Below are 13,545 nucleotides of genomic sequence, written 5' to 3'. Positions count from 1 at the left end.
ACATGGTAATATATATTTTTTTGCTACTCCTGGGCCTTGAAATCAGGGACTGAGCACTGTCCCTGCCTTCTTTTTACTCAAGGCTAGTCTAGTACTCTGCCACTTGAGCCACAGCGCCTGGACTTCTGGACGTTTTCAATTTATGTGGTGTTGAGGAATCGAACCCAGGGCTTCATGTATAAGAGGCAAGCACTCTTGCCACTAGGCTGTATTCCCAGCCCCAACATGGTAAATTTTATGTCACATGTGTTTCAGCAAAATCCTCAAAAACAGTTTTTTTAATAGGTACAAGAAAGTGATGTCCTTCTTCAAGCTTAGAATATTTTTCTGTGGGAATAGAATATCTGAAATCCAATCATATATCACCACCGAGAGGATGGGAGGCAGCTCAAGGAAAGGAAATCAGAAAAATGTCCTCACAGGTCTTTTGAATCCGTGACTCAAAGGGCCTTAAAGTTACTCTAACTTAGGGCTTCCTGTTATGAGACATAATTATTTCTTACTATTTAAGCCACTTATGTTTCTTATTACTTGAGACCAAATTGCTGGAAAGATGCATTACTACAGGAAAAGCTTGGAAAATTATGCTGTTTAAAAAAGCTCTCCCAGAAAGTAACTTGTAGAGGGCAGACTGTTTGGTCCAATTTGTTCACTGCTCAGTTCCTGGCATGCAAAGCAGTGCCTGGCACATAGGAAGGTGCTCAATAAACACTTCGGAAATGAATAATATTAAAGGCTAGAATCCTGGTTCTCCTGCATCTTTTGCTCTCTACTCACCCTCCTCCCCCATCAAAACTCTGTCACCTACACAGCAACATTTTCCTTAAAACCCTCACATCCCTTCCTGTCCTATAAAACCTTGATTAGGGCCTCACATGACATGTAGTCATAAGACACCGCATTTTTCCACTGTAGCATTTCTCACAGCTGCACTTAATTACTTACTGGTATAATTATTTCTTTAGTGAGTGTCTCTCCAACTGGACTGTAAGCTCCCTCAAAGCAAGACTGGATTTTACTCATGGCTGTAGCTTTTAACAATCATCACGATGCTTAGCACAGTGCAGGTACTCCAAAAACTTCATTTCAAAGGTGAGCTAGGTGACAATGGCTCATGCCTGTAGTCCTAGCTATTTGAGTAGCTGAGAATTAAGACTGTTGTTCAAATTCTGCGTGGGCAGAAAAATCCAAGACTCTTTATCTCCAACTAACCAGCAAAATAGGCAGAAATGAAGGTGTAGATGATATGGTAAAGATGATATGTAGATGATATGCCTTAAGTAAAAAGCTAGTGGAGAGTTTGAGTTCCTAAGTTCAAGCCCCAGTAAAGGCACATAAAAAACAAAGAGAAGAAAAGATCAAAAGTATTCAAACTGTAGCTTGTCTCTATATAAAACTTAAAATTCAATTTACAGATCATTCTATTTGACTATGCTTTTTTCTTTTTTCTTTTTTTGCCAGTCCTGGAGCTTGGGACTCAGAGACTGAGCACTGTCGCTGGTTTCTTTTTTAAAATTAATTAATTTATTGTCAAAGTGATGTACAGAGGGTTACAATTTCATATGTATCAAATGTGTTACCTCCTCCCTCATTTTTCTCCCCCCTCCCCCTTCTTATCCCCTCCCCCCAAGTTGTACAGTTGATTTATAGTATATTGTCTTCTTTTTTTTTTCTTATTGTCAAAGTGATGTACAGAGGTTACAGTTTCATATGTTAGGCATTGGATACATTTCTTGTACTGTTTGTTACCCCCTCTCTCATTCCCCCCTCCCCCTCCCCCTTTCCCTTTCCCCCCATGAGTTGTTCAGTTGGTTTACACCAAACAGTTTTGCAAGTATTGCTTTTGTAGTCGTTTCTCTTTTTATTCTGTGTCTCTCGATTTTGATATTCCCTTTCACTTTGCTAGTTCTAATACCAGTATATACAGTTTCCAATGTACTCAGATAAGATACAGTGATAGTGCAGGTACAACCACAGGAAGGGGATACAAGAGGATCATCAAGAAAAGAAGCTATGGTTTCACATGGCATGTTGAAAGTAATTACAACAGTGATATATCATTCGTTTCCATAACGTGGAGTTCATTTCACTTAGCATAATCTTATGCATTCATAGGGGCATAGCTATTAGGCTCTTGTGATCCTCTGCTGTGACTAGCCTAAACCTATGCTAATTATTCCCTATGAGGGAGACCATAGAGCCCATGTTTCTTTGGGTCTGGCTCACTCGCTTAGTATAATTTTTTCCAAGTCCTTCCATTTCCCTACGAATGGGGCAATGTCATTCTTTCTGATAGAGGCATAAAATTCCATTGTGTATATGTACCACATTTTCCTGATCCATTCGTCTACTGAGGGGCATCTGGGTTGGTTCCATATTTTAGCTATGACAAATTGTGCTGCGATCAACACTGTTGTGCTGGTGGCTTTAGTGTGTTCTTGTTTGTGGTCTTTTGAGTAGATGCCCAAAAGTGGGGCTGCTGGGTCATAGGGGAGCCTTCTGAGGAATCTCCATACCGCTTGGCTGGCTTCTTTTTTTAATCAAGGCTAGCACTCTACCTCTTGAACTACAGTATCAGTTCCAGCCTTTTCTATTTATGTGGTTCTGATAGGCATGCACTCTACCACTAAACCACATTCCCAGCCTCTTGACTATATTTTCCTCAGTCAAAGGGAGGAGGAAGATATTAAAGTCTCAATAATTTAGATGAAAAAAGGGTTATGCCTTTTTTTGGAGGGTTCCCTAAGTCCTGGGGACAGCTAATAATTGGTAAAAGGAAGGAAAATTTTCAGTACAGATTTGCAAAGTTCCTCTCACAAATGACTTTCATCTTCTTGGTTTCAGAACAGTCATATGTTACATTATTTGCCAAATTAATTTAATATTCAATTCACAAACTGCTACCACTGCCTGCAAATTTTTGCCAATTTGACAGTTACTTTTTTTCCTTTTTTTTTTTTTTTTTTGTGCCAGTCCTGGGGCTTGAACTCAGGGCCTGAGCACGGTCCCTGGCTTCTTTTTGCTCAAGACTAGCACTCTGCCACTTGAGCCACAGAGCCACTTCTGGCCATTTTCTGTATATGTGGTGCTGGGGAATCGAACCCTGGGCTTCATGTATGGGAGGCAAGCACTCTTGCCACTAGGCCATATTCCCAACCCCACGGATTTGACAGTTTTTAAAAATATTATATCATCTATTCTATTACCATTCACTTATCATAATATAAAACCAACTTGTTTATTAGCAAGATCTTTTATTTGCCATACAAACTGATAGAATGCTTATTACATCATGGAACCCTAAGAGCACTACTTCATGAAAGAAAGGGAGGGGGAAGAGAGAAGAAAAAAGTAAAATTGCCACTCATCTAAGAAAATGCAATCCTAATTTAAGAATTCAAATAGTCTAGATGCATGGTAAAAACAATTCCTGAACAATGAAAGAAGACTTTGCTCTCTTTTTTTTTCGTAGTTAATTGGAGATAAGAGTCTCATGGACTCCCTGCCTTTGCTGGCTTTGAACCATCATTTTCAGATCTTAATCTCCTGAGTAGCTAGCATTACAGGCATGAGTTACTAGCACCCAGCAACAATGTACATTCTACATCTACATTGTGCAACAATAGCCATTAGCCATCTGACTATTTAAATTTGAGTTTGTGAAAATAAAACATTCTGTTCCTGATTGTCCTAGTCCTATCTAAAGTACTCAATAGCACCATGTGACTAGTAACTTTGTGGGGCAAGGGGGAGGTTCGCTGGTCTTGGAACTTGAAGTGAGAATCTGGGCGTTGTCCCTTAGCTTTATCACTCAAGGATGGCACTCTTGAGCCACAGTTTCCACTTCTGGCTTTTTAGTGGTTAACTGGAGAAAAGAGTCTCATGGACTTTCTTGTTTGGGCTGGCTTCGAACCATGATCCTCAGATCTCAGCCTCTGGAGTGCAGCTAGGATTAAGAGTAGGCAACACTGGCACCTGGATAACATTTCTTGCTTTGTACTCAGTTGAGTGCAGAGGGGAATATCAAATAAACTTACAGTTTGGTCTCATCAGCTTCTTTCTGCATGATCTCAAGAATCATGCGGCATGCTTCAGATGTCCCCTCTGGGGTGGCATGAATGGTGACAGGCTTCTCAGCAGCCCCAGAGTTCTCCTTTCTATGGATGTCTACCCTGTAGGAAAACAATCAGAAGCTGTAAGTACAATTTTATCTGGGATAGGACCCAAGAAAACAGCCAAAGGATAGCAAGGACCCAGGCACCAGAAAGCATCATTTGCACAGCTGTAACCAATGCCATTCTCCAAGAGGGAGGCAAGCAAGCAGTGCAGGGGTTTCGTGTCAGACTTTAATCCAATTAGAAGGGGACTATTCTTACAGGAGTGCTGTGGTATAAAGGCACCAGACCACCTTGGTGATGAAGCTGAGTTGGAGAATGACCTATCTGTCCCATCTTCTAAATGACTGTAGAAGTGAAGAGTCGAGTGAGAATGCTGGCACAGGGCTACTCTCTCAACTGACTGCAGCTTTTAAAAAGCCATATGTTAATCCAAATCCAAATACCGAATTCAAGTATGCTTTATATATTCGAGTGTGGATAGAAAACAGAGGCATGCCCTTGCTCTGACTCTCTAAGCTTTGGGTTTCCCTTCCATTGGCAGCCTGCCTTCCTCTAGGCTCTTAAAACTAATGGCTCAATGATAACTTTACCAGATGTTTTTGGGTAGTTGTAGCCCTACTTGATTTTGTTAACTTTCAAAAATCTCATAATTGATTGTATCCCTTTTTACTTTGGCGATCAGAAAGCCCAGAGCCAAGTCTTTAGGCCATTTCCTAAAAATGAGCATATTTGAGAGTACATTGCACTTCAATTTAAACTTGTTCCAATTTTCAAGCTAGCTTAAACCATTTTTGAAATAAAAAGATATAAATTAAAAAAATCACTTTCACAGTGAAGCAAACTTGGTAGGGGGAAAGGGGGCATTTAAAATAAAAGCAACACCAAGCAATAACTATGAAATTTCATCATTTCCTTCCTGGGAGTCTGTATTCTGAGCTTCATCCATGTAAGGTTCTATACTTGGAGGTAACTCGGTCACTTTGAAGAAAACAGCATTTTCTCTTTTAGATTGCAAGGTATTCACTCAATGGCCTATGACCTGAACTCACAGCCTTATGTTCTCACTTAGCTTTTTGCTCTACCACTTGAACCACACCTCCACTTCTGGCTTTTGTGGGTTAACTGGAGATAAGAGTCTCAGAATTTTTGGCCCTAGTTTTAAACCTCAACCTAAAATCTCAGCCTTCTCAGTAGCTAGGTTTACAGATTTGAACCACTAGCACCTTTTAATGATTTCACTTAATCTTGCCTAATGGTTATAGTTCGTACACTCTGAAAAAAATAGTAATCCCTTTTTGTATAGAACAAGTAAATGATGCTTGCTTAAAATACCTACCTTCCTTCCTTCCTTCCTTCCTTCCTTCCTTCCTATCTACCTATCTATATCTATCTTGCTGGGCAATGGTGGCTCCTACCATTAATCCTAGCTATTCAGGAGGCTTAGTTCTGAAAATTTTGTTTCAAAGCCATCCTGAGCAGGAACGTCTATGAGACTCTTATCTTCAACTACCTAGCAAAAAAGCTGGAAGTGGAGGTGTGGCTCAAGTGGTAGAGTGCTAGCCTTGACCAAGAAAAAAAATGCACAGGAACAGCACTAAATTTAAGCCCTAAGACTGTTAAAAAAAAATAAATCACATCAAGATCGTATATCAATTAAGCAAACTTAAACACGAGTAATTATTTTTAAGTATCATATTTTCTTCATTTCATTACATTTTGTGCTGTGTGGTCTTAATATAAAACTCAGCTCCACAAGTCATTTTATTCACTGACTACTACCACCAGTTCAATATCCTCAAACCAGAAAGCCAGACACAAGTCCAGTCAGTGTACTTTCCTGCTGGCTTACTGCAGCAGTGACTCACCACTTCTATGTGAGACTACCTTGGTGGTCACAAGAATGGCTACCCTCAGGGTTCTGACTCAGGGCAGGAAGTAAGGGCTGAAAAGAGCAAGTTCTAATATCCCACAGAGCCCCATACCTCAGCTGTGTTAGTATTGATTGCGTTCATAGTATTAGTTAGGTTATGGGACAGTCCTTGGCTAAGAGGTCATCAGTGCTTTCTTTTTTAGTACCAATTCTGGAGCTTGAGCCCCAGGGCTTGGACACAGTCCCTGAACTTTAGTGTTCAAGGCTCTACCACTTCGAGGCACAGCTCCATTTCCAGCTTTGTAGTAGTTAATTGGAGATAAGAATCACATGCCCAAGCTGACTTTGAACCATGATCCTCAGAGCTCAGCCTCCTGAGTAGCTAGGATTACAGTACTTTCTTTATAGACCTTTAGCCTTCCAGAAAGTCGTGTTAGGTGATTAGCATGAGAGTGCATCACAGTCCCAATATTGATGTTAGTCTGTTAGTAGTCCTGATGAGAAGCCCCTGTCTCAGAGAGCACAGCACCCCCCACTGCTGATGTAAGCAAGAGTGCTCTGAGGGTGGCTGAGGCCCCAGGACTCAGGGGACCCCTCAGGAGGAAGCAAAGGAAACCCTGGAGGCACATACCGGGACTGGGTCTGCTTAGTGATGTTCTTTATGGTCAAGCCCTCCTTTCCGATGATGGCACCAACAAACTGGGTGGGGACCAGGATCCGAAGTGGGAAATCAATCTGTCTGGCCTGAGAAGAGCCCCCAGGGGCGTGGCCTTGCTCCCGGGAAGAGTGGTCCCCACGCTGAGCTCGCTGAGGGGGCGAAGGGGAGCTCACCTCTTCATCCGGGATGTAGGAAATCTTGAAGGAATAGTTCTCAAACTGATGCCCACTTAGCTTCTCGATGGCTCTGAAATGCAGGAGGGTTGAAGAAGCTTCATCAGAGAGGAAAATCAAGAAAGACCCATTCGCTTTTGTTTGCCAGGCGCCTCTGTGGGTGCTGGTGCCAGGCACTGAGGATACTGAGATGAGCAAGACAAACAGCATCTCTGCTCCTTCACAGCTTTTTGAGGTTAACAAACAAGTAATCACACTGTCTAGGCCTCAGAATTGATATACAATTTGCATTCTTGCTTCTTCTTCACTACTTTCACCAAACCCAGTGAATACTGGTACAAAATTACCATTCATCTTTTTTTTTTTTTTTTGGCCAGTCCTGGGCCTTGGACTCAGGGCCTGAGAACTGTCCCTGGCTTCTTCCCGCTCAAGGCTAGCACTCTGCCACTTGAGCCACAGCGCCGCTTCTGGCCGTTTTCTGTATATGTGGTGCTGGGGAATCGAACCTAGGGCCTCGTGTATATGAGGCAGGCACTCTTGCCACTAGGCTATATCCCCAGCCCACCATTCATCTTTTAATCATTAACACATACTCTATGATTATTTTAAATGCTAACAAAAAATACTTAAATTTCTGAGAAAATTCAGAACTGTATACATGTAAATTAGAAAAATCATAATGTATTCTAGTATGTATTTCCTCTCTTGCTTACATATATTATTTATTAAAAATGGATTAAAATTGTATACTATTTTTGAACCTTTAAAATCCAATTAATACCCACTTTGCAATTAAGATATACTAATAAAACATTAATATGCTAAACATCTTCCAAATCATTATATACTTTTTGGAATAATTTTAAATGGCTATTTAAAAATCTGTTACTACAATTTTTTAGGTAATTCTCTGTTAGATACTTAGATTATGTGCCATCTTTTACAGATTTTTTTTGTCATTGTTTTTTGGTTGTTTGGGTTTTTTTGGTTCAGGCACTAGGGCTTGAACCCAGGGCTTGGGCACTGTCCCTTAGCATTTTTGCTCAAGACTGGTACTCTACCACTTGAGCCACAGATCCACTTTTGGCTTTTTTTGGTGGTTAATTGGAGTAAAGTCCTGCTGACTTTTCTGATTATGATAGCTTTTGTTGTTTATTTTTTTGCCAATCCTGGGGCTTGAATTCAGGGCCTGAGCACTGTCACTGGCTTCTTTTTGCTCAAGGCACTCTACCACTGGAGCCACAGCATTACTTCTGGCTTTTTCTATATATGTGAGGAATGCTGATGAATTGAACCCAGGGCTTCATATATATGAGGCAAGCACTTTACCATTAGGCCATATTCCCAGCCCCTGATTGTGACAGCTTTGAACCAGGATTGCTCTTGAAAGGATTATAGGCATAAGCCACTGGTACCTGGTGAGTACCTTCTACAGCGACATCCAGTGTTACCACGAGTAGCTTTGCAACTACAGTTTCACACAGAGGACATATTCCTAGAATTATTGAGTCAGAGTATAACAGAAATCTTACATAACTTGTTTTTTGTTGTTGTTTTTGTTTTTTGCAACGCTAGGAATCCAACCCAGTACCCAGCACAGGGTAGGCCAGTATTTTTCCACTGAGCCTCACCCCCAGCCCTCTTTTTCTAAAAAAAGGTCACCCATCTTTATTACATTTTCTACATCTTTCCTCCTCTAAGATTACTTTTTTTTTTTTTCTAAGTGCCTATCGTGGGCTTGAACTCAGGGCTTGGGCACTGTCTCTAAGCTTTTTTTGCTCAAGGTAAGTGATCTACCACCTGAGCCACAGCTCCACTTCTGGCTTTTTGGTGGTTAATTAAAGATAAGAATTCCATAGACTTCCCTGCCTGTGCTGGCTTGGAACCTTGATCCTCGCTAATCTTAGTAGCTAAGATTACTGGTGTGAGCTACCAGCACCCAGCTTTTACTGTTACTCTTAATTACTGGTGAGTGTCCCTCTGGAAAGCTTTCAACACTTACTATCCCTTGGGAAATTAAGAGAACATTTAGGCTCTTTAATCTTAAAATCACATTTCTGGTGGTATTGGGTTTGAACTTGCTTTTTCTGCAGGATGACCTGGACCTCAACCCTCCTACTTAGACCTTCTGTTGTAGCTGGGATGACAGATGCAAGCCACCACATTCAGTTTCTCCTACTGAGATAGGGTCTCGTGGATTTTTATGCTTGGCCAGGCCTGGAACCAAGATCTTCCCTCTCAGTCCCCCAACTAGCTAAGGATTATAGGCATAAGCTACCAGTACCTGGCTTAGTCAAGTTATTTAAAAATAGCTATTAATGGGATAAGGGATAAACAATAACCACTACTACTCTAGGGTAATGTTCAGGGTTGATGAATTTATTACCAAGCAGCACCTTTGGAACTGAAGAAGGGAGATAGGGTACCATGTTCATTTTAATATTGCATGGAGGAAAAACTATTGTTTTAGTATTCATTCAATGAGGATGGACAGAAGACGGCTGAAATTTTCTCACAATGGTTGGAGGAAGGTCCAAGTAAAAGTAGTTTAGGAGGGCCTAGCAGACATGGTGTCACCGAGCTAGTGTCTTCTATTCTTTTACTCTTGCCTTCTTTTGATGTCAAAGCTCAGCACTGTTTAAGATAGAGAATCTGTATAGGCACCAAACAGACTAGTAGGAATGCCTTGGAGCCTGGCTGATATGTCAAAGGAGGCAGGAATACCTGGGCATGTCCCAATAGGTCCAAGGCAACTCAGGTGCCATGCATTCTTGGGCTATGTCAAAGTGGACATGGGATCACTAATAGTCTTTTCAGAAAAGATGTATGAATGCAGGACTCAATGGAATTTAAAGACAAACCAAAACAAGCCTGTAAGGAAACAAGCACAAAGCCACTTACATTTTTGCTTCTTCTCTTGTTGCATAGGTGACATTGACAACCGCAGTTTCTGTGTCTGTGTTGACTGGAGAGAAGCAAAACCTACATTATCTTTCTGTTATTTTTCCCTTCTTTCCAAGATATAAGTTTTGATGTTGCTTGATTGGTGCTAGGCTCTGACTGCTTTCCTTTCCATGGTGTCCACTCTCAAGCTGGATTTCCAGGTTAGAGCTTTGTATTTGATTGAACAGACAGAGCCCTGGTACTGCCCTATCTCTAGTCTGCCATCTGTTGTGACCTCATCACCATTGTGAATTCACAGACCCAATGTGACATCATGGACTCACTGTGACGTCACATTGCCATTGTGACATCAAAGATTCCCATTGTGACCTCATGAACACTATGAACTCACGTTGCATTGTGGTCATCACAACACATTGTGAGCTCATAATGATTATGACTTTACATTATGATATAACAGACCCATTGTAACCTCACATATATTGTGAGCATTGCTCCCTCATATTGCCATTGTGACATCACTAGTCCATTGTGACCTCATAGCTTCATTGTGACCTCATGACCATTGCTCCTTCATACTGCCATTTAGGTATCACAGACCCATTGTGACTTTATATTCCCATTGGGGTATTGTTGACCCCATTGTGACATCACTGATCCATGGAGGCCTCATTGCAATTGTAACCTCACATTACCATTGCGACCTTGTGACAATTTTGACCTCATACTGCCATAGTGAAACACAGACCCATTGTGAACTTATATCCCTATTGTGACCTCATGAGAGTTATGATATCACATCACATTGTGACATTACACTCACAGTGACCTCATATACGCATTGTGCATGTGGCATATATAGACGATGGGATTCTACTCATCCATCAGAAGAAATGATATTGTACCATTCACGAGGAAATGGAAAGATGAGAAATTAAAGTTGCATGGCCTCCCTCATTTGTGGTAGCTAGAATGCAACTATGAATCTATAAGTAAACACATTGGGTATACATGAATTAACTGAAATATAATAGACTCTATGGAGAGCTCAATTAGAAAGCTCTTTAGAAAGACTAAGCTAAAACCCAACAAAATAAGTACCAGAAAATGGGTACTAAGAGAGGGCTGGAGGGGCTGGGGATATAGCCTAGTGGCAAGAGTGCCTGCCTCGGATACACGAGGCTCTAGGTTCGATTCCCCAGCACCACATATACAGAAAACGGCCAGAAGCGGCGCTGTGGCTCAAGTGGCAGAGTGCTAGCCTTGAGCGGGAAGAAGCCAGGGACGGTGCTCGGGCCCTGAGTCCAAGGCCCAGGACTGGCCCAAAAAAAAAAAAAAAAAAAAAGAGAGGGCTGGAAAGGGGAGAATGTAATCAATAGCTCATTGTATATACCACAAAATCAAGAAAAATAAGGGAAGGGGCAGGTCAAAGGAGGGTAAAATTTTGAAAAGATGACATATATCAAGATGCATCATGTACATAAACTGCTTTGTCTAATGGCAAAAAATAACTCAATACATATCCTAAAAAATTTAGAAAAGTGAGGGAAGGGATGGGTTGGGATAAGTAGGTGAGAATGTTGAAAGGGGTGACATTGATCAAAATGCACTGTGTTTATATGAATTGCTTTGTTGAATGGTAACTCCTTTGTACAATAGCTTAAAGATAACAAAATATTTTTTAAAAGCTACATTATCATTTAAAAACATCTATCACCTCAGGTTCTAGGTAGACAGAGCAACCTTAAGAGAAAGACACACGAATTCCACACTGGCCTGTAGTTATTTTGCATTTCTATTAAGAGTAATTTGCAAATCAACTGGTTATAACATATCTATAATCAACTGCATATAGAATAAAGCTGCATTCTCACAAACATTTCACATAAACATATGTATATGTACATTTTCTTTATATTTTTTATTTTAATGGCTACATAAAATTGTAGTGAGCAAATATATCTAATCATTATCCACCTGGCAAATGTATTATTCCTTGTATCTGCTATTCTAAATAGTGGTGCTATTCATCATCTTTGTGAACATCATTTGATTTCGGGTTCCTCTGGGGGGAAAAAAACAACAACAACAACTGGGGAGTGACAGAGGGGTTGGTCATGGGGCCTGAACTCAAGAGCCTGGCCAGTGTCCTGAGCTTTTTCACTCAATGCTAGCACTCTAACACTTCAAGCCACAGCACCACTTCTGGTCTTCTGGCAATTAAATGGAGATGAGTCTCACAGATTTTCCTGCCAGGACTGGCTTCAAGCGGTGATCCTCAGATCTCAGCCGCCTGAGTAGTTAGGATTATGGGTATGAGCCACGAGCACCTGGTGGAATTTCTTTTTTAGGTTAAAGAAGACAAAAACTGGGTAAAGAGAACTTGATTGTTGTTTTTTTTTTTTGGGGGGGGGCAGTCTTGGGGCTTTAACTCAGGGCCTGAGCACTGTTCCTGGCTTACTTTTGTTCAAGGCTAGCACTGTACCACTTGAGCCAGAGCACCACTTCTGGCTTTTTCTGTTTATGTGGTGCTAAGGAATCAAACCCAGAGCTTTATAAGTGCTAGGCAAGCACTTTATCACTAAGCCACATTCGCAGCCCAAACATGTTTTTAAATGAGTATTTCCAAACTGCTGTCTTTTAAGTTTGGTTCAATTTATTGGGCTTGGAATAAGGTATAAATTTTAATTACTATGGTTTACATTTAGTTTAAAGCACTTGTGTGTGTATATATATATATTATATACACATATGTAATATTTTGTTAGAATCTGATTGACAAGTAAAAATGTCATATACTTATGGCATATAAATGTGACATTTTGTTATTTGTATACATCTCAGAATGGCTATTTCAAGTGATTTTGAATATATATGCATTATCTCACATACTGCTTTTGTGTTTGTGTGTGTGTGTGTAAGAACACTTAAAGATTACTTTGAACAATTTTCAAGTGTAGAAATATTGCTATTAACTAGAGTCACCATATTGTTCTCTATGGAACTGAGTCCATCATTTTACAAAGTATTTTAATTCTACATTCCTTGACAAAGTTGGACAAACACATAACTACTTTTGTTTTCCTTATGGTCTGGGTGAATTAAATGTAGTAATTGTTAACAATAAAGAAAACTAACAATTCTAATTACTTGACTAAACAAGAGAACACATGACTCTAAAATTGGCCCATAAGGAATCACTCTTTTGAGCTGGATTATCCTGGTTCATAATTGCTTGCTATTTCTTCTACAGTCAGATATTGCAGGTAAATTCAAAAGGCCCAATTAAAATTTCTCTTTTTAAACCAGCAAATTAAAAATGTTCAATTATCTGTTTTCTCCAAAGACAAAGGACTAAATAAAATTCTCTTTTTAAAATGAGCTTGTTGAGAGATTAAATATAATTTAAGAGAATAAGAAAGTTGCATTTCGAGGTAATAATAAAGATTTAATAATAACCTAAGAGTTCTTAACTTTGGATCCATTCTTTACCTTCAGGAATTCCATAGCCTCTACCTTCCACATTGATTCAAAATTGTGGAAATGTGAAATTTTCTTATTTGTTTCTTTCTTGGGGGGAGGGAGAGAGGCAGTCCTAGGCGCTATCCTTGAGCTATTTTAGCTCAAAGATAGCACTCTACCACTTAAGCCACAGCTCCACTTCTGGCCTTGTAGTGGCTAACTGGAGATAAAGGTTTCATGGACTTTTTCCTACTTGGGCTGACTTCGAACCCTGATCCTCACATCTCAGGCTCCTGAGTAGGTAGGATAACAGATGTGGGAGCCATTGGCACCTCAGTGAACTTTTCCAGTTATCATTTT

At 40.3% G+C, this 13,545-nt stretch overlaps 1 protein-coding gene across 1 annotated transcript in view; it reads right to left on the bottom strand.

Annotated features, from left to right (window-relative positions):
* Positions 1 to 13,545, bottom strand: part of Igf2bp2 (insulin like growth factor 2 mRNA binding protein 2) — a 152,996-nt gene that overhangs the window by 23,664 nt on the left and 115,787 nt on the right. Inside the window, exons 5-7 of the mRNA XM_048347006.1 lie at positions 9,721 to 9,784; positions 6,620 to 6,892; positions 4,038 to 4,172 (exon numbers count right to left, since the gene is read on the bottom strand). Of these exons, the coding sequence (XP_048202963.1) occupies positions 4,038 to 4,172; positions 6,620 to 6,892; positions 9,721 to 9,784 (472 nt within the window). The remainder of the gene's footprint in view (positions 1 to 4,037; positions 4,173 to 6,619; positions 6,893 to 9,720; positions 9,785 to 13,545) is intronic.

The sequence above is a fragment of the Perognathus longimembris genome, chromosome 5 (genome assembly GCF_023159225.1).
Source record: "Perognathus longimembris pacificus isolate PPM17 chromosome 5, ASM2315922v1, whole genome shotgun sequence".
Classification (NCBI taxonomy): Eukaryota; Metazoa; Chordata; class Mammalia; order Rodentia; family Heteromyidae; genus Perognathus; species Perognathus longimembris.
This window is presented reverse-complemented; position numbering and strand designations above follow the sequence as displayed.